The sequence below is a fragment of the Pristis pectinata genome, chromosome 7, assembly GCF_009764475.1.
Source record: "Pristis pectinata isolate sPriPec2 chromosome 7, sPriPec2.1.pri, whole genome shotgun sequence".
NCBI lineage: Eukaryota > Metazoa > Chordata > Chondrichthyes > Rhinopristiformes > Pristidae > Pristis > Pristis pectinata.
The window spans coordinates 77,788,192-77,810,815 of NC_067411.1; the positions used below are offsets into that span (position 1 = coordinate 77,788,192).

At 35.6% G+C, this 22,624-nt stretch overlaps 1 protein-coding gene across 7 annotated transcripts in view; it reads left to right on the forward strand.

The window, feature by feature from the left end:
- The window catches only part of LOC127572312 (protein prune homolog 2-like), a 79,621-nt gene extending 58,186 nt beyond the window's left edge, over positions 1-21,435 (forward strand). For 2 of the 7 annotated variants that reach the window (XM_052019396.1, XM_052019403.1), the window contains 8 exons: positions 2,304-2,406; positions 4,710-4,841; positions 7,003-7,089; positions 10,563-10,661; positions 14,905-14,940; positions 16,007-16,045; positions 17,010-17,051; positions 17,834-21,435. In XM_052019396.1, coding sequence (XP_051875356.1) covers positions 2,304-2,406; positions 4,710-4,841; positions 7,003-7,089; positions 10,563-10,661; positions 14,905-14,940; positions 16,007-16,045; positions 17,010-17,051; positions 17,834-17,867 — 572 coding nt within the window. In that variant the 3' untranslated portion in view covers positions 17,868-21,435. The remainder of the gene's footprint in view (positions 1-2,303; positions 2,407-4,709; positions 4,842-7,002; positions 7,090-10,562; positions 10,662-14,904; positions 14,941-16,006; positions 16,046-17,009; positions 17,052-17,833) is intronic. The other 5 variants (XM_052019397.1, XM_052019398.1, XM_052019399.1 and 2 more) reach the window with 5 other exon arrangements.
- The last annotated feature ends 1,189 nt before the right edge of the window (positions 21,436-22,624 follow it).

Here is a 22,624-nt window from a genome sequence, read left to right on the forward strand (position 1 = left end):
ACGTGTCTTTTGGATGTGGGAGGCAACTGGAGCAACGTGGTCACAGAGAACATGCAAACTCCGCCCATACGACATGTGAGCTCAGAATCAAACTCAGGTTGCTGGATCTGTGAGACAGCTGTCCAACCTCCTGTGATGCTATGCTGCCGAGCATGTTGACAGGGACTACTTTTTTTAATTGAGCTAAGTACAAAAGTCAGAGAACAAGTTCATTCATTACAGATCAAAAGTGTAGCCATTGACACTCGCATGGGCCCCTGCTATGCCTGGCTTTTTGTTGGCTATATGGAACAGTCCTTGTTCCAAACCTAATTTGGCACCAATCCCCAACTCTTTATCTACTAAACTGATATCTGCATTCATCCTACTTCTTTTGCAGGATAGATCAATTCCACCCTGACCTCAAATTCACCTGGAGTATTTCTGACACTTCTGTTCCTTTTCTGGATCTCTCTGTGGCCTCCTCAACATTGGTGAAACCAAGAGCAGACGAGACAACTGTTTTGCAGAGCACCTACGCTCTGTCCACAACAGCCACCTTGAGCCTCTGGTTGCATGTCACATTAACTCCCCTTCCCATTCCACAAGACCATAAGACATAGAAGCAGAATGAGGCCATTTGGCCCTTCGAGTCTGCTCTGCCATTCGATCATGGCTGATTTATTTTTCCCTCTCAACCCCATTCTCCTGCCTTCATTTAATGTTTTTATTTTAGATTTCCAGCATCTGGAGGTATTGATTTGCATATAAGGTCACATGTTACATGCTTACTTGTAACTATCTTCATAACTCTTCCAATCATTTCATTTTCTCATTAAAATTCTGCACATTTTACGATTGTCACCTGGTGATATTTTACTCCAGGAGTTTAAAATTATCGTAAATAACATCTGGCTCCTTTAACAATTTGTAGTCACTCTGTTATTTCTAGCTGTTAGCTATGCACAGAGTACTTGATATGTTCAGCTGCTTGAGCAGGATGACAAATTGAGATCAAAGTCTTGGAAACTTCCCAATTTTCTGCTTTGACAATGTTTGTTTTAAGATTATTTTTTGGTCAGGCTTTCTGAGAAACTCCAATGAAACCAAGCTGATTAACATGTTTGAGCCTGCTTTGTGGATGGAATTAGGCAGATGTGTCAGAAAAATGGGCTGGGATTAGTAGAACAGAATACCAGAAGTTATTTCTATTGGTGTAGAGTGATGGTCAAGGACCAAGAGACTAAGTAATTTTCTAGAGAAATCCACAAATCTTCTTTTGTGTTTCTCCATAGCAAAAATGAAATAAAATAATGACCCAACTTTCTCTGTAATAAAGATAAAATCTCAGTTTCTTTTGCCTATCCACCTAACTCTAGTTTCATGAGGTTTCCTCCTCATGCTTTGTAATTTTTCAATAACAATGTGCCTGGAATTGGACACAATCCCGTAGCTAAAGCCTTTAATTGATAACAAAAGAGGATGATTATTTGACGTTAACTGAGACCAGATACAAAGAGATATAAGTACCTGTGTTATCAAATAGAAAAAAATGTAAATTGTTTAGGAACCACACTATCTTCTGTTAATCTAGAGGACCTACGTTAACCTAAAACATGATGTAATGAAAGCATATTGATCTTACTAAATAGTTAATGTGGTGTTTCTCTTCCATCTTCTTTTCATTTCAATGGAAGAATGGTATTGCAATTATCCTAATTTTGATTTATAACCTTATTTTCGTAATATACTGTGTAATAATACAGTATACCTCAACTGTTACTTACACCGAATGGAGATAACCTAAATATTTATCTCACTAACATGAGTTTTTCACTGCTTATTAAGCTGTGCACCTCTTTCACAGAATGTTTATTTCAAGTCAGTGAAGGAACAGTGTTGTGATAGATAGGTTAGTTTCCTGTACTTTTCTGATCTGAGAAGGTATGGGAAGAGAAGAAAATATGTGTAAGCAGTAACTGCAACAACCTTTTAAAATCGGCTCTATCATTGGTGCTATATAGAGTTCCTGTTCAGACTATTTGAATTCCCCAATAGTTCTAAACAGAATTTCCAGAATTCACCATGCATATATGTTGATTAATAGTTTACTGATTTTTTTTTACAAATATAGACAATGAAATGACATCAAACCGAAACAGGATATTTTTGATGCTTACAGGCTCCAATGGATGACAGATTAGCACTTACTGCTCTTCTGAGCTGCTGTTACAATTATTGGATTTCTTTTTCCCTTGCAATGCTAAAATATTTTAGGTTATGTAGTTACCACTGCACAATAACAAATGTCTACTTTTCCTCAGGATACTATAGTGATGGGCTCAATGCCATCATTGTGTTCGCTGCATGTTTCCTGCCAGAGAGCAGCAGACCAGACTACAATTATATTATGGAGAATCTCTTTTTGTGAGTAAAATAGTACAACTTGTATATGTGTTCTGATTTATAACCACATAATTACATTGAACTGTTTAAGTCTACTTATGAAGTGAATAACCTTTCATCTGGGCTTCAGAAAGACTCCAAAGCGCTAGAAGTACTTGGCAGGTCAAGCACCAACTGTGGAGAGAAAAATTGAGTCGATGTTACAGATTAGTGACCTTTCATGAAAGGTTCAGATGAAAGGGTTGTTGACCTGAAATGTTTTGTGCCACTGATGGTACTGACCAGTTTCATCTCCACTTTCCTGCAGAGAGACTGACACAAATTCACTACCAGTGAATAGCCTAAGCCCCTTGAGCTACACTGAAATTTAAAAGACAATTCTTAGCAGTAATTCTTTATGATACAATTGAATTAATTTCTCCCACTGTCCTTAGAGGATCACTATAGATTCATTTTTGTCCTGACAGTCTTTACCTTTTTAATTTTGGACAAATTTAGTAAAGATCTCATACTTTAGAATCATCCATTTCAAATGAAGTGTGTGCTAAGTAAACAATCAGCATTATTTGGAAGACTGGTTTAATCATTGTGATTACAAATAGTTTTCTGTCTGGTTTTGCACTGAATGATTGATATCCGTTGAATGGATATGAAGGTCAAAGAGCTGAAATACTGTAATATTATGGGAGATTTATTAAACATAGCTCTCAAATCAGAAATAAACCTTAATGTGTAAATTCAGTGCAAAATTCATGATATATTATTCACTCCCTGCTGCGTGACATGAGACTAACTGAGGATTGACTTACTGTTTGCAGGAAATTAAATAACCGTGTTGTGGTTGTGGATTAGATTCCACTGAGAGGAAATAGAAAAAATTATTTGTGGACAATATTGATCCAACATTTGACTTGATAATATATGCTGTTGACTATGTAGCAATTTTAATATTACCATTTCACAATTTTGAGTAAACATTGTTCATTTTCAAAAAAATTATTTTATTTCAATATATATTTACTGCAATTTTATCCACCAAATATTTTGACCTTGTTTTTACTTAATTTGGAATGTGATTTTAATGTTTATATCTATATCAATATGCTGCATATTTATTTAGGCCATGAGGGAATGGATTTTATTAAAGAAGTTAAAAAAACATGCTGTATTTGCTATAAAATTTGACTCAAAAAGTCCAGTCAGATGGAGTCAAATTTAAGTTGCTTTGTTTTGAGTATTTCTGTGTTTGAAAAAAAACCTTTCCCCTACATGCATTGTAAAGTATTTTCTGATCATGCCTCTAATGAGCATATTGGACATACCAACTCAGAATAAAAGCTGGAATTTTAATTAACTCTGAAGTTTAGTTGTCCAATAAATTTTGCTGGAATAAATTGAAACTGATTGTACAAATCAAAACGATGTGTGAAATGGACACAATGAAAAATTAAGATACTTAATTTGTATAAAATATTTTAATCAGCATCTTCAGTGGAGAATGCGTGGAATCCTATAGAGTAAGACTGATGAAAATCTCTTTGTTTTTTCTAATTAAGTGAATTCCATCAGTCTCAATTCATTACCATTGAAAATGAGTTCAATGCCATTGAAAATGCATTAGATTTTTCATCAGGTTAGAAATTGTGCTTGGAAATGGAAATGCACAATTGAGAAATGGAAATGAAAATGCATTGAATTGTAACTTGTCAAACTGGAGTTTAACAAAAGAAAGTGCTCAAAACACTCAGTAGGTCAGGCAGCATCTGTGCAAAGAGAAACAGAGTTAATATTTCAGGTTTCTGATGCATTAACCTCGGACCTTCAGCTCAGTGTGACATCCATAATACAATGCACAGCTGCGGAGGTTAGCGATGAATTGATCAATGAGAGCACCTCACTGGGAGTTCCTTATGGAACCACAAGCCAAAGGTAAGTATGTTTTGGCCAATTGCCTTTATCTCACAGAGCTCTGTAAGGAGTAATATCTCCATCTTCCAATTGCAATATCATTAATTGGCAGGTTCCCCACTTTGGTAATCTACAGCCACCTCAATCTCTAAAGCATAGCAGAAACTTTGGCAAATACAACCTAGAGAGCAAAAGAATACTAGTTTTGGTTCTTAACTGAATGGTTTGCTAAAGGCCTTCAAGTTATAAAGAAAAATGACGTTCTTGTGCTTTGTAGGTTCAAATCTTTCTTACTTCTTTGTTAAATGTGATGCTTTTCTTGGTAAGTCTCTAGTATCATTTCAGCAACTCTAAAAGTAGTAACTGAATGCAGATTTGTAAAGATCTGTAATTGAAAAACTTTTTTTTGAGCACAGGTATGTGATAAGTACTTTAGAGCTCTTGGTAGCTGAGGACTACATGATCATTTATTTGAATGGTGCAACTCCACGAAGAAAGATGCCAGGCTTTAACTGGATGAAAAAGTGCTATCAAATGATTGACAGAAGGCAGGTATTTTTTTTATTATTGTTTTATTTCAATCAACTTCTTGAGAAATATTCACCCCCATCCTCGTACCCATACCAAACAAGCAAGAAATTTAGGACAATTTCAACAGGATTTTTCTAATCCGAGAAATCAAGCTCAACCCCCAAATTAGCTGTTGTGCTTCTCAATTGTATGCAGTTGCATTCACCTATTGATCAAGTGAGTACAGCTGTCGATACTTGTGTGCTTGATCATGATAAGTGACAATGGGGGAGAAAAAAAGGATGAGGTCTTCCAGACAGATTTTAGGAGTTTGGTAAAAGATTAGGAAACATGACTGTGCTCCTTGTGCTGTGTGCCATTAAGTACATGTTGAGGAGGATGGTGCAGATGAATACCTAGCTGCAGTGAATTTACAAGAGCATTGGGAATAGTTTTGGGGAATTCAGGATGAGATCACAAGAGAGAGATGCAAAGTATGAAACTGAAGGCAGAAAAATTAATGAGAGTTTGGAACGTTGCCAAATTATGTATTAAAAAAAGGAGGCTTGCTGTGTTTGATGGTATGTGCCTAAGTGCAAGGAATAAAGTGAATAAGGCAGAAGAGTGAGGGCACAAGTAGAGATGTGAAAATATGGAGCCTAATATTCATTTTAAAATAAATTGCAGTTGTGAGAAGGGATGACACGTTAGAAGGATCTTTCAAACAAGTCTTTATCTTTGAATTAAAGAAAAGGGAAAGTCACACTGCTTGGACTGCTGGAAGTAGATTTTCAGTCAAAGGATGCTAGACAAGCAAACTTGAAGACAAATTTATGACAACAATTGAAGCACTATGACAGCAATAGTTGGAGATTTCCATTGCCTTAATATTAATAGGCTACAGTCGGGTATCGACAGCTCAGAATTCTTAATTTGGATTCAGAAGAACCCTTTTAGCTGGTATGTAGCAATGCCAAAAAGGCAGACTGATGGGAAGAGGGCGTAGGGGCTACAATTCTTGATGTATTTTTATTTTAGGGATTGAAGCTGGGTGCTGGAAGCAGTATCAGTGGGAGAATAATTTTGTGGTGGTGATTATAATTCAGCTAGATTTAGCACAGTTGTGGAGAAGGACAAAAGTAACATCTGAATCAAGGTTATAAATTGAGGGGAAATGGCTGCGAAGTGATTTAGCAAAAGGGGAGTGGAAGGTAAACCTGTGTCAGAACAGTTGGAGACATTCAAGTAGGAGATTTAAGAAATTCACAATACACAAGTTCCCAAAAAGAAAAAGTGTAAGATTGCCAAATCTAGAGTCTTCATATGATGAGGTGCATCATTCCTATGCTTGTAGGTTAGATCATCAAGTTACACAATGGAGAATTAGCTGAATAGGTTTCATGAGTTAATGAAATTCAGTTACGAATGTAAATTGGAACCAAAATCAAAGGCTGCAGAAATTGCATGAATGAAGCATTCTATTAGCGAGGAGCAATTTTAAAAAAAGTTTTGATCTAGAATTCCATGATTGACATAAGAGAATCAAGTTAAAAACAGTTTACTTCCCATGCTTGATTAATATTTTTTTAAATCCCGGAGATGAAGTTGAAGTATCCTAGCCCCACCCTTTTTTTTAAAAAAGACTTATCTCCAATATACTCACACTTGTATTCCACTATCTTAATTTTTTAAAATAAAGCCATTTGAAAGCTTGCCATATTAATATGAACAGTGACTGAGCATTAAGTGTCAGAATTAGCAATTTAAATGTAATTAAATACTTGTCAAATTGTGAATATAATTCAGTAAAGTTAAAGGAAATTATATAAATTTCCTTTCTGAATGTTAGTAATGTAAAGGAAGAAACACAGAGTAATAATTAGTGTGGAACGGTAGTGTAGTGGTTAGCGTAATGCTATTACAGCGCCAGTGATCGAGGTTCAATTCCCGCCACTGTCTGTAAAGGGTTTGTATGTTCTCCCCGTGACTGCGTGGGTTTCCTCCAGGTGCTCCGATTTCCTCCCACATTCCAAAAACGTACAGGTTAGTAGGCTAACATGGGTGTAATTGGGTGGCATGGGCTCAGTTGGCCGGAAGGGCCTGTTACCGTGCTGTATAAATAAAGTTTTTAAAAAGTTTTAAATTATGTGAAACAGTAAGAAGTGTTATTTTATTACTAAGTATTTCCTTAAAATACAGGTTGAGGAAGAATTTGAAATCATTTATAATCGTGCACCCATCATGGTTTATCAGGACGATACTGGCTGTGACTCGGCCTTTTATTAGGTAGGTGATAATGTTCCACTCTACATTTTAAAGATGCTAGGAATACTGGGCGTATAAATGTTGTAATAATGTGCAAACAGCTCTCACCTTGTATTGACATAAGAATTAGAAACAGCACTACGCCATATAGCCCCATGTGGCAGCTCTGCTATTCAGTAAGATCAGCACCAATTGCTGCAACACCACTCTACTCAAATGATCCATTTGTTCCTATTCCCTGTTTTCTGTTAACTACTCCTCACCAGTGTATTACTCTAATTTTATTTAATAATCTTATTATGGCACATTATCAGATGCCTTCTTTTAAGTCCAAAACAGCATATAATTTGCTTTTCCCTTTATGATTAAAAGAAACACAATAAATTTTTCAAACATGATTTCTCTTTCATAAATCCACATTGACTCTCCCCAATCCTGTTATTAGTTTCTAAGAAATCCTGGAAGTGCCCAATAGGTCATGCGGCATTCTGTGGACAGAAAAACAGAGTCAATGTTTCAGATGAGCGGCCTTCACCAGAACTGGAGAACTGAGAATGGTGTTATTTTTAAGTTGCAGAGAGGGAGAGGGGTGGGGAGAACAAAAGGAAGATCTCCAGTAAGGTGGAGACTAAGGTTGTTCAGTTGATGTAATGCTTTTGTTTTTCATTTTCTTTCCAACTGCTCACATTCATCCACTAAATAAGTAACTTTGAGAGCATGTTATAAATGTCTGGTACAAGAGCCAAATAAAACCAAAAAGAGTTCCAATGGATTATTGTTATTCAATTTAAATGTTACCACGGTAATCCTGTAATCAAATATCCGCTAGTAATTCAATGCTGTTTCCTGTTCTGGGAAAAAAAGGTGACATTTAACAGGTGCACTAAGAAGCACCTGGATGAGATTAATTTACTGGAAACGCATTAGAGCTTCAGGAGAATGAACTCGTGTTTAAAAATCCTCCATGGTGTGGGTGTCCTTGAATAATAATCACCTTGGCATTCTCTGGTAAATCGGTTAGCATTCTTTGATTATTTTATTATTATAAACTATTTGAATTTTAGAAAATGAATGTTGTGCAAACATTATTTTACATATAATAATTTTCGGTCCAGAATTTTCTTGGAGCGATGAGGTGCCTACATTCATCTACTGCCTACCTTCTAAATGTGTTCTTACCATAAGCAGATCCCCTCACGTGAATATTTCTGTACTAATCAGTGAGAATTGTACAATCATACAGCACAGAAATGGACCCTTTCAGCCCACCTCATTCATGCCAACCGTGATGCCTATCTACACTAATCCCATTTGCCTGAATTAGGCCTGTATCCTGCTATGCTTTTCCTATCTAATTACTTCTCCAAATGCCTTTTAACCATAATTGCTTCTGCATCTACCATAATCTCTGGCAGCTCATTCCAGATAATCACCACCCTCTGTGCAGAAGAATTTACTACTCAAATCTTTTAAATTTTTTCCTCTCACCTTAAACCTGTGCTGTCTGGTTCGAGACTCCCCTGCCCTGGGATAAAGACTCCAACTACCTACCCTGTCTGTGCCCCTCATAATGTTATGAGGTCGTTTCTCAACCTCCTACATTCCAGTGAGAATAAACTGTCCTATGACTATAGCCCTCCATTCCAGGCAATAATGTTGTGAATTTCTTCTGCACACTCTGTTGCTACCACATCCTTCCTGTAGTGTGGCAGCCAGAACTGTTCACAATACTCCAAATGCGGTCCAATCAATGTTTTGTACAGCTGCAACATAACATACCAACTCTTGTATTCTATGCCTCAGCCTATGAAGGCAAGCCAAATGCATTTTTCACTACCCTATCCACCAGTATTGTCACTTTCAGGGAGCTATGGACTTGAATGGCAAGTCTCTCTGCACATCAATGCTCCTAAGGGCCCTGCCACTTATTTTATATGTCCTCCCTGAATTTGACTTTCCAAAGTGCAATACCTCACACTTGTCTGGTTTAAATTCCATCTGCCAACACTTTGACCAAATTTCCAGCTGTTCTATGTCCCTTCACAGGTCCTACACAACACTATCTTCTGATCATAAATCTTGCAGAAGTGCTTTGATAGCATGTTAGTCTGCACACTGTGTCAGCTGTCAAATAGCTTGAATATTGTGAATGTAAATAGGTCTCACCAAATGGCCATTTGATGCTGACCCATCTTTCAACCATGTCTGACTCTTGACCCCCAACTCCACTTTTCTGCCCATTCCCCAGATCCCTGCTTCCTTTTGAGGTCCAAAAAACATTCATAACCCACAAGAGTATAGAATTCCCAAGAGAGACAGCTCTGTGAGTAAAAAAAAACACCTTGTCTGAGTCCTAAATGGTCCTTCCCTTATCTTAAGACTACTAGTCTGAGGCACCTCAGCCAATGGGGGAGAGGGGAAAAGGGGGGAAGATCATTGGCATTTGCCAAGCCCTCTTAGAATCTTACACCTCCAGACTTTAAGACTCCTTTCACAAAAACCCCCGTTTAAACAACTAAATTAATATTGCAGAATAAAGCAGTCCTGCCAGGAAACAGAAATGTTATTATTTGTATAATGTTGGTTACTTGTATGCAGATAAAAGGAAATCTACCAGATTATCAAATTTCTTTTTAATGTCAGAGGGTGTTTCTCAGCAAGTGAGATTTTCTGGCGGTTGGAGAATTACTTAAGGAATGTGTATCATTGTTCACCAACCCTTCCGCATAGCTAATTTTACATTTGATCATGGGCAATGGATGCTGTATCTTAGAGCACAAAATGCATATAATTTGCAGTTGCATTTGCAGATCATAATCATTTTTTCCTGTCTGCACCACTTCACCGAAATTGATGATTATTTTTGAAATAACATATAAATGGAGGTCATTTAAATAGGAGATGGATAAATACAATGTCACTTAGCAACATTCCTGTCTACTCCAGTTGTCCAGCATTTCTAATGATCACCAATAAAGAATAAAACCTACCAATAAAAATAGAGCAGAAGATCTTTACAAGTGACTTTCCTGCACTGCAGCTGCAGAGAAAGTAAAGGACGATTGGCTAGAGATGTTTTGATGGGTTTGTTCACTATTTTGAAATGAGCGTCTTTTAAAAAATTTAATTGACCCTGTAGGAGAGGCTTCTATTCCCAATTCCCAATGGGAAAACCATTCCACTTAGCTTATTCAGAAGAGGATGAAATCCATTTGGAGACCAGGGACATTGGGTAAGTTGGAATACTGTTGAGACCATTCAGTCCCTTCAGTTTCTTCTAGTAAGAATGCACTAACCCCAAGGTGAAGAGGAAGAGTCTTCCAAGCTTGTAATATCTTAAGTTATTGAGGGTGGTAAAATTATCAGGTGAAAAAGCGTTTATGATGTCTTGCCCAGTGAACAATTACTTCAGGAACTGTTTTATAGGGATTACTCAGTAATATTTATTCTTGGGCTTTGAAATATATAAAAATATACTTCAATTTTTGTTTCAGTTCAAAGTTCAGCAGTAAGATAAAGTATGTCAATAGCCTGGCTGAGCTGGAGGAGCTGATCCCCATGCAACATGTTCAGATACCAGACACTATAAGAAAGTGAGTAATAAATTTCTCATTCAGAAGGTAATGGTTACATATTCTAATGGCATTAGTGCTGAGGTTTTAAATAAAATTAAGTTCCAATTTGGAATCTATAGCAATTATTTTAAGGGCACTATAAGCACTTTTATGATATCATGGAGTGTAGATACATCTTGAATGTGCATTTCTGAATCAATGAAAAGTGTGTTTGCATAGAATTCATAGTATGTCCAATATTATATCTACGATATACTGTGTATGTTTTAGCTTTATTAATCTTGATAAGTATGCATCTCAATATTAAATCATAATACATTCATTAGAAGACATGTCTCACTGGTAGATATATTCATTTCAGTGGATTACATACTTTCTTTCCCAGTTAGTTACCTTTTAGATGCTGCATCATGCATTTCAGTTCTTTTGGAGCCAGAAAGCTATACTCTTAAATGTTAATTTCTTGGGTTGCTTGCAAGTGGGTGAATTATGTAATCATGAAGTCATAACTCATAATTAAAACCCAACTCAGTAAAATAAAGGATGGAATGATGTAGGATTAGTGTAAAAATTTTAATGAAGAATGACATCTTGGTCTTGTTGGGAAAAGATGCATGGACTACCTAAGAAAATATACATTTGTGTACAGACCATTGGTGTGCTAGAATGCTTGGGGCAATTGGAGCAGCAATTTCTTCTATGCTCTAAATATACCCAGATCATAAATCTATTCTTTATGAAAATGGGTATGAATTTGCTACACCTTTCACACAAGACCAAATCATCTTCCTCCTCCTCTATTGGCTTATATTTTCCATCACTTTTAAAGCAGCATTGGTATAAGTAGGAAAGCAATATTGTCTTCCTTTCAATCAAGTTCTGGTACAAAGGCAAAAATAATCAGGATTATATGAAATGTTAAAATAATTAATATTTTAATTCTTTCAACAGAGAGAATTGATAATAAACACAACAGTTTTTAGTGGCAGATGTTTTCATTCAGCATCTCGCTCTTTTCCTTCAACACAAATGTATTGCGATCATGGTCAGAAAAAGTAAGGGCAAAAATCTTATGATTAACTTATCACTTTTTCCTGCTGGGCCTTTTATATCATTATTTGTCAAGTTGGTGGAGAGAAGATTTAGATCACCTTAAATATAACTTTACAACGAATGTGCTATTTCTGAAGTATAATCTCAATCAATGTGATTGTCCATGACAAATATTTGATGTTTAGCACATTAACTGCAATCTCTCTTGGTTCCATTCACTACAGAATAAGTTCTAAGGCTATTAGTTTTACATTGTTCAAAGTTCACAGTAACCTTTGTTGCCACCAACTGAATTTAAGAGTTCTCCTGTTAAGGTTTGTTTCACTGGAATCTAAAATTTGTCTTGACCATCAGCCAGTTCAACTAAGCTAATAGGAATTTAATACATGAGGACTTTTCTGAAGTGTTATCCATTGTACAATCCATTAACAGCAACATCCTCATGTTTGATAAAGCATATGTTTTGTGGTATTTGTATTACAATTCTTTCCTGTATCCAGGGCATTACCATGCCATACTTTTAGTGACATGATTTTCCAGCATTTGAAGAGTCCATTGTTAACAAGTTGACACTAGAACGCTCAATGCATTAAATGATAAGTCTAAAGGGAAAAATAACAACTGAATCACTAAAAAAAAAGATAAATTAATAATGAATTGAAAATAATCTAGTTTACTTGCTTGAATTATTGATGGTTGTTTTGTGTTTACTATCAGGTTTCTTTCCAGGAATAAGTTAATACTAAACTATAGTGTTTTTGTTGAAAAACTCTGAAATATCTTGGGTCTCGCGAATTAGACAATATTGTTATCAAAAGGAATGCCATGAAATAGAATTCTATTAAAACATGCATCCTTAATCAGTTAATAGTTAACTAATAATGCAAAACGAATTAATTTACTGACTGGATTTTAAATGATTAATTTACCTAAAGTATTGGAATAACGGACTTAGTTTCCCAAATATTGTCTTGCTGCATTGAAGAAATAAAGACTGATTGTTTTAATTGTAAATTATGGAGTTTGTTATTTATGTAATGCCTTTCTTTCTGATGATCTCCACCTTATAAAGCCAGTTTATGCAGCTGGATACTAGTTCAGATTAGTGCTCTGCCCTAGCTACTTTTGAATTTTACATCCATCAAAGATCCTGTTAAAGTTTGCTCTCCTGAACTGATTTGCAATTAATTGTTATCAAGTTTTTTTTAAAAAAAGCAGATCTAATCAACCTCTCCTGTTGGATGAAATCAACATGTGAGGATTGGCCTAAGTCCTCAATCTATCCTGTTAATGTTGCTGATTTGCTTCCAAAAGTAGTATAGAATAATAATTGTACTCCAAAGCATTAGGGCATTAAGATACAAATTAGTAACGTATCCATTAAAATCTTGCTCTGAGAGAGGAACCTCCTTGAGAATCTCACTCTGTACGCACACATACCCTCGTCCAATTAAAGAATCTCCTATGCGCTCTGTATGTCGTAAGTGTTTCATTTATTCCTTATAAACTGCTTTTTTAGGTTCCTCACCTTAGTGGCCTTTAGCAAGGTGCACAGGTAATCCGACTGAGAATTTTGAACAGCATCAGTTTCATTTGCATGAAATGTATATGTTGAATATTGGTAATACAGTTTATACCTTGTTTATATATTCACATGGTGGTGTAGCTGAGTTAAAGAATTCAGTAAAAATAGATAAGGAATCGACATGCCATTTTGTTGCCTCTGTTTAGGAACTTTATACCAGAAAAGAAATAGAGGAGACATTGGTAGAACTATCATATAATAATAGCCAAGCCCAACAGTTTAAGGGAGAAAAATGATTAAAAATGTGGTTTTTAACCAGGATGCTTTAGGAGTTCTGTCATTTTGATTAGGTATGTGTTAATTTAGTTCCCTCGCACTGTTACATTGCACAGAGGTGTTGACGGGCTCCTACCTCAATTAGCATGCAAGTTTTGAAAAATGTTTCAAATATGGTAAACTGCAATCATAAAAAAGAGACTGCTAAAATGACAAACATGACTAGACTGTGAATTAGCCAAGCTTATCCTTTAATTACTTTAATTTTAATTAGCAGCAGTATGATGCTCAGTCTGGGATTGAAGTATGAATCATTTAGCTATGGTAATAAGTGCTAGAAAAATAAAGGTTAATTGCCATGATTGATTAAATTTATCAATTTATTTCACTTAATTGGTTATTAAATGATTGTAATAAGCAGTTAGACAAGCCTATGATTATATATGGATGGTTCAATATATCCTTGGATTCTGTGAACCAGTAAGCAACTCTCATTTGACAATTGAGTGGACAGAAATCCAATACCAAAAGAATACTTGCTTGAGCTTGAATAACTATTGAAATTCTATTGGCCTTAGCTTTATGGTGCATGTGGAAAGTTATGCATTCGGTGCAGAGTTAAGTTTACCCATGTTAAGTGCTAGCAAACATACTGAAAGGCAGTTAATGACACTAATCAGAAGGAAAGGTATGTTGTCATTTTGGGCATAACCCCTTCATCAAAAGATACATTTACTCATTCAGAGTTTTTCATGAGAGGCACTGTCGTGCCAATCTATAGAAAGATAGATGCACCTACAGTATATGGTCTCCAAGTAACCTTTCTTTTCCTGGAAAATACTTTCACCTGCTAATACAGCAATCTTTTTTTGCTTTGGCTCGCAGAGTATCACTCAAAATATAAAAAAAATTAAATTAAACTTTGTAATTTTTTATATTATTAAAATTAAATAATCATAGAGTTTTCAGGCTTTTAAAAGGAATGTTTATATTTAAATGAATGATTGGACAATTTAATGAGTGGCTTTAACATATCCATGACATAAGCTTTCTCCTCCAAACTGTTTTTTACTTAAAATATTTTACCAATATATATGTATCACATATGATAGTAGTTTGCTATGAGGTATATATTTGTTATTGAGTGCCTGGATTCTCTCTTTAATATCTAAAGCCTAAATGCTCTTGTAGATCTGTGGCATTGAAGCTGTTGGACCAGTAGCATTTTTCTGATGATAGCAATGTTTAAATGTCCTTAGCTGTGTCAAAATTAAGACCTCTTAGTGAATTATTAATATCTTGTCATTCATTTCAATTGATGTCCTAAAGGTGATTTCTTCTGCCTGCGTATCTATTTTGTGGCTGTCCTTTTCCTAACTTTGGTTTTAATGACTTATTTCCTAAAAGGTATGAAGAAGAAAAGTGTATAAAAAGAAGGATGAGGTAAATTATGGCATTTCAAGCTACGCCATATGCTGTAGCATTGGCCTCCTTTGCAGCAAATTAATCTTATGCTCAACAATAGCTAAAGCTGCTTGAATGTGCTAATCTTCTGTTTTTCTTCTGTCCCCTTCTCCCATGAAAGTAAATGCAATACCAGAGTATAGCTTCATGGGCAATAACAGACAACACCTTTAAGGCATTTCACAGGACTGAAGCAGGCAAAAATCTGACACTGAATGAAAGGTAGAGACATTAGGCTGGGCAACAGGGTAGGTGATGAGTACTGTTAATGGAAGAGAAAGCAATGGACAGGCAAATAGCATAATGGAACAAAGATTATGGAGGGAGTGCACAAGACCAGAATTGAAGGTTTGCAGAAAATTCAAAGGTTTGCATGACTGGAGATCAGAGAGACAGGGAGGTAAGACTGTAGAGGAATCTGAGTATTCTCATAAAGGCTGGTGAGTAGAAAGTGACATACATACTATGCAAATGTCAAGCAATGAACATCTCCAACAAGAGTGGATCTAGGCACTTGCCCTTGATCTTCAAGGCACTATAAACACTGAGTTGCCCACTATCAACATTCTGGTGGTCAGCAATGGTCAGAAACAGATTGTGACTGCAAGAGGCACTCAGAGGATGGGTCATTTACTGACTCCCCTAATTAAGCCAGAGCTACTAAGACCAAGTTTTTGGTTTCCTTTACATAACAGACTTTCCTTCTCTAACCCAGAACAAATATCTTTTGCTTTGCCAGGTTACTGAATGCTGAATAGTAACAATATTTGACAAGATGGCTGCACTTTCAGCTCTCTTTAATAAGCATGCAATGTTTGGAAAAGATGTGTTGCAGTTGTACACAGTTTTCATGTGTTTCTCGATGCTCAATATTGTCAAATACTGACAGATGAAAGATATGAGCATTCTGAGTTGAAAACAATAGTTATAATGCATAAAAGCTTGAAATCCAAATTTTGTAGCAGCATGCTAAAGGTAATATTGTTTTGCTTTGCAGTTGTTTCACACAATTTTCTTTATTACTCTTCATGGTTTTTTTCTACAGATTGGATGAAGAACTAAAAGAAGCATCAGACACAACAAAGTAAGCCAGTGCGCCTATCTCTCCAGTTTAAAAAAATATATTTTGGGTTTTACTTATTTATTTCTTCTTGGCTTTGCACCAAAGATCACTTCCTCCTGCCTAAGATCTAGGGAGGGGCTTTATCTACAGTAGTATCTGGTAATGAGCAATTCTGGGAGTCAAGTAAAAAGTCTTATTCCTGTACTTAACTTGCTAAATCTGTCACAACCTCTTACAGGTGTCTAGTTTTTGGAAGGAGTAAATTCAGCATGATTAAAGCATAACATGGAGTATGAACTACACCTTATTACTGGGACATGCTGGAACAGACAATAATCTGGCCAGGATTTTACCCAATCAATTCAGGATGACCCTGTTAATCAATGACCTGACAGACCTGGATGAACAATCAGTGGGGAAGTTTACTAATGGTGCAAGCTAGTAGTTTGTAAAATGTGGTGGTTATGCTTCCCCGGTATTTCTGTGCATATTTATTTAGGCACTCCACACCCTAGTTCTCCTGCTATTAAGCTTTTTGAATTAGGTAAATTGGGCATACCCTACAATGGAAGAAAAGAAATTACGATCTAATTTGAATTCTTAGCAGCCTCTTTTAGAACTTTTTAAGCATACTGATTGCTTTCCATACATGAATTTCCTCAGCAAGGAATGCTTAATAAAGGAAAATACCTTAACATTTACTAAATTTTGACAAATATGAGATTTTATCTCTGCTCTGAAGGAAATAGAAACATGCTCAACTTCAATTAATTTTTATTTGGTTAGCTGATGTAACACCAAACCTGTAATTGCATTATTCACCTACTGCTTGATTTCCTTGTCAAAATCATATTATGTGCTCTGTTTCAGAATTGTTCAATTTGGCTAATTTAACTGCCATGCCTCGGACATGTTGATATACTAAACTTTCTTATTGTTCCCTTTGTTTTTATTGGTACATTTATTTTTGTCACAATAAAACCAGCAGATTGTCGATTGAATCAGAAGCATCTTCAGATGAACAAGTGTAAGGATAGTTTAATGATTGGAATGAATCATCTCCAGTGTTTTGTGTTCAATTGCATGGCTGTACAGATCTATTTATTGTTTGATATATTCTTTGTTGTATTGTGCTGTTGCATTATGTTTTGTGGAGTTATTGGCATAAATCTCTTGGATGATTCTGAAACATAATATCCAATCCCAATTTATTTTCAATCAATGATATAGCCATTTTTTTCTCTGAAAACATAACTTAATTTTGAAAACTATTGATGAAAGTCTATGCTTCATGTATATACAAAACAATTCATAATAGCTCCGGTCCATTGTAACAATAGTTTTGCCATCTTTATGTGAATGTTTCATTCATTGAAAATCTTCATTTTGTTGGTGAATAGGTATCAATATTGTGTAACACTCAGTTTAACCAATTTGAAAAGTAATCTACTCTAATAACAAAGTCACTTTAAATTTAAGTATTACAATGGATTGCACTGTCTAAAATTTTGGGGTGAGCATTCTTCTGTTGCACTGCCATGCTGGTAACTTGAAATCAGCACAGCAACAACTGTTTGACCTTTCTACTTTTGATGAGGCAGGTGGATTTAACATTAAAGATTAAAAAAAATTTGCTCTCACAATCAATTGATTGCAATGTTTAACCACAGCTAGCGCAGTAATTATTGAAGTTACTATGTCTGTGCTCTGTCAATGTGATTTTGGAGAAGAAACATGGATTTCTATTCTAACACTTCATTACTACATCTTTGCTGTAACTAGTTTCTGTTATTTTTATTTTTTACCTAGAGCTGAAACAACTCTTGATAAACACATGGAGTAACCAGTCAACATGGAATTCCAACTACCACATATATTTTTGTTTCTGACTAGCGACAGCAACTCCTTCATCACGTCCTGATTTACCTGTTTACATGTCGGTTGTTCATGTTTATGAAGTGTAACCTGTGAGTCATAAATTGAGACTAACAGTTGTGCCTGTGAATAAAATGTCATAAAGAATATTGTGATGAGTGGCAATGATATGCATCTACTTAACTGTTTATTTCAAAATAATTGTACATTTAAAAAGAACACTTCAGCATTGCCATATTAAAGAGAATCTTACGATGCCAAACTAAATAGTAGTGCCTCCTTTCATCCAACCACCCCACTCCATCACTGTGCCCAACAACTCCACATCACTGTCTTTCCCAGTGAGCATCATTTTGTGAAATTAGCCCTTTAGCACTTTCGCATGAAATCACAGGAGGATGCCTCTGTAATAGTTTGAGATTATTCCCTTCAAAAGTGAAACAATCGAAGAGCTATTATTTAGAGCTCCAAAACATTTATATGAATTCTTCAAAAGCCAACGTAGACATTTGCTTGACTATCTCCTGAAGTAGTTAGACCATATGACACATTTTAGGAATTTTTGTTGTGCTGTCTTTGTATATATCTTCAGGAAAAAAAAACTTGTTTGTGTAATAGCTAATGGGGGTGATTTATTTTCAGCTGACTGCTTTGCAGCAAACAAGAAACGTATTCCTATCAAAATACTTTACAGCATAGTTATTTGCAAAGCATTTTTAAAGTTGTTTCATAGTCACTTACTGCTACCTACTTTATTTGAGAGATTGGGGTCATCTGTATCTCAACATTATCGTATAATATCCTGTTCACTTGTATCTTCTGGCCCTAACTATTCCACATCTCTGCAAAGACAGCTAGTGAACTGGAACTTTAATCAAAAGTACAGTTAGAAAGACATCTCTCATATTTACAACCTCAAAACTAGCAAATCCATGAAATTATATTCATTTGTACTAGCTTTTTTTCAAATAATCACAGTGGCAATCTTAGTTTGGATGAAATACATACATTTAAATGGAATTAAAAACAGCTAATCCTAATCATAATTCATTCAATGCATGACAATTTGATGCTTTTATTCCCACTATTTTATTGTAGACTGAAAAACAAAAAAGATTTTGCAATTTTTTGCCTAGCTTATTGTTTCAATCATCCATCACCTTGAATTAGTCAAGTATCATCAAACTTCTTCCATTGCCTGGTCAAAATCCTGTTACTCTCTAGTTAACTGCACTATTGAAGAACCTTCACCACCTGGATAACTGTAGTTAAAGAAGGAGTCCCATGCTTCTTCAAGCCAACTAGGTTTGGCAATGCACCGGTGATGCTCGCATCTCAGGGTATAAACATCCCTTTTCCTTCCTTTTAACCTTGAGATTTTTGTAGATAAAAATCAACCTGTTATTCCAAAGAATTTTTCTAGCTAGTTGAGAAAACAAAACATACTTGAGATTACCAAACCTAACAACTTTGATTTTTGTGGTCATGTTGAGATATCCAAGCTGAACTCTATTTCTTTTCACCTTAATGTATTGCTAGACCTATTGGGCTGCTTTTAATCAAGTTTACCAAGGGGAAAAATTAATTGCACAATAACCAGAAGCAAAACAAATAATGGTATAATTAACTAATCGACGTTAGGTAGGCATAAATATAGGAATTCTTCATTGGTAAGTTTTTTGCTTGTGGGAAATTATTAATGCAGTAAGATTAGATACAGATGAATTAAATAGCAAAAAGCACTGCTTTTCTATCTTAATTGTACCTTCTATAAAATAGATTACAACAAATAGCATACTTTGTAAACCATGAGAGCATTTACTGTCATATACACTGGGTGAATGGAAGTTTGGAACAGGTTATTTCCTTTCATGTCAAATTTTGGATTTTTTTTTACAGCTTCTGCATTATTTATTCCTATAAATGAAACAGTGATACCTGTACAATGATATTAAACAATTAAAATACTATCTAAGTAAATTAGAATTACTTCTTTCCTTGAGAGAGGTAGGCTGCAATTAATATTATTGTCAATGTGGAGCAAAGTAGTGTTCTGAAAATATTAGTGACTACAGAGCATAATGTTTTCTTTCAAAATATTTTATTAGGATGCCATCTCTGCACTCTCATACATTGCCGTTTTATTAATTATTTAGTTTGACCCACCATTGCCTTTTCCTTTCCACAGCAGTATGGTTCAGATGGACAATTCACCTGCACATAGATTCATTCAATTTAATATTTTCTCAGCAAATATTAATGTCGTACCTTAAGATTTATGTGATACTGTTTTACCATTCAAAAAATTCTGAAAGATCCTGCATGGAGAGCCATTGTGTTCTGCAAAGGATTACAATACATATGTGTTTGGTTTCATTGTTTTCATTGTGAAATGGCCTAATTGAATCCACTTCCATGACCCATTCATTCGCCAAATGAATGTTTAGAGCCCCTTTTCTCAAATGTATTTATTTCAAAACATCACCCTCACCATAGCTATCTACAAAAATCCAATGTGTTTTTAAAAATCAGATCTCTCTGAGATATTCCCGTCAATTCAAAGTTTATGGGCAAGCTTCCAGCACATTTCCCTTTACAAGTAACCTGTCAGATTGATGGCAAATCTACATGCCAATTAATAAACTATTTTTGACTCTAATATGAGATGGAATCCAATGTATGTTTTGAAGAGTATAATGGAGTTCCAGTTTTCTGTAGCTAAATTCTAAATTCTCCAACTTTTTCCATTTACAGGTTTATGATCATTAGATTATTGTAAATAAAAACCAAAAGCAGAAATGGTTTTATTGTATCATGATATTAATGTTACTTCATAAATGACCTTAGCTTTTGGTAGAAAATCCATTGGAGTTTACAATAACAATCAAGTTGAATATTACCTATGATGTGTTCCATAGTAATTTATTTATGTTAAAATTTGTCTAAGTGAGATACACTGTCATTCTGTACAATTGACTAGGCAATTTTAATCAGCGAACTTTCTCTTTATCAGGTTTATAAACTATCTATGTGATTGCAAAAAGGACAAAGCTGTTCCAGAATGGTGAATAATTCCTATAAGTGACTTAACATTATCATTCTTTTTGTGCCGTATTAGTGGCACAGAATTTGGAAAGGTGTGGGTTAGTAGTGTTCAATTTAACTCTGATTCTATAAGGTAGATATCTATATTATCTTTTGTGACATAGAGATGTCGGAATCTAAAAAAAAAAATGCTGTTTTCATATATGTTGGAGCTGTGTTAGGAATTAAAGATGCTCGGTAGTTAAGAGAACATGTTCATGCTGGGCAGTGGCTACAGTTTCATTGGGAGGAAGAACACCACCTAATGGATTGCTTTATTTCCTGCTTTGTCCCACTGCCACAGTCAAGCACGGACCTCTGTTATATTTACCCCTAAAGCATTAATACTTTGAAAAATCATGGTGAGGTGATCCTTTATGTAAAAAAATGTGAAACTACATATCCTTACAAAGAATGGTAATTTGCACTATTAAATGCTGTGCTCTCCTATCTGTGGCATTGTTTTTTTGTGTGACTTTAGCATAATAGACAATTAAAGAAATGCATATGCTGTGAAAGGGGATGCGCATAATATAGTGACTCCTGGGGCTGGTATGAGAGCCACTGCTCATTTCAATAAATGTCAATGACCTGGGTTTAGTTTTGTGGTTGATTTAAAGTGAGAAAAATGTAGTAAACAGTGAGGATAGCTGTAGCACACTTCAGAAGAGCAGTCAAAGAGCAGATTAAAAAGTAATGCAATTAAATGTGAAGTGATGCAGTTGGGGGGGTGGGGGGGAGATGCAATAAGGAAGGCAACATAAATTAATTCATCTAATTTTCAATGGGCTGCAGGAACCAATACCTGAAAGTTAGCATACACAGTTTCTCACAGGGCTAGTTGCTAAAGCCATTTAAGAAGCATATGAAATTAAAATGTTATAAATAGAGGTTCCGGCTGCAGCGTTTTATTATGCAATGGCTGTCTCAGTGGTTTGTATGCTGATGTGATTACAGTATGTTATCTGATGTATAGGTCCACATTTGTAGTGTGATTTGCGCTGTTTGCTGTGTGAGACCCCTGTGACTTCTGACCCTCTATTGAAGTCCATTTCAGAGTATACAGACTTATGTCCAGGAGACACAAGCAGCTCAAACAAAGTAGATGTAATTTATTCAATGGTTCTTCATAGACTGCTTCTCTAGAACTTTCTGTGGGTATTGTTGCAGCAAAGCTGTGGTCACATGGAATGATCCTTAAGGAGTGACAGCCTTAAAGTAGCAGTTATTGTTCATAAACTCTTCCTCCTTAGGTAGGCACTTGAGATTGAGGATGACTTGCTTCTACTCCAGTTCTGTGGAGTCAGAAGTGGCTGATAAGCCAATGAGTGACTCACAGAGTCTGCTGCAAATGGGGCAGCAAGTGCCTGATAGGACAGGTGGATAGATAGTTTGGAATCGGTTTGCTTTTTCTCCCTTTTATATTAGGCTTCCATCTGTTCTTGATGAATTGGCTTAAGGCCTTCAGTGCCACCTCAAATACTCCTCCTCCATTTTGAGTGGTAATGGGGGTCAGGGATTCCTATAAGCCAGGAGGGATGTTGAATGTTACATTTTTCACAAAGAGGTTTTGAGGTTTCCTCTCCCAGCCCTTTCTGCTTTCCATAGGGACAACTCTCTCCGTAACTCCCTGGTTCCTTC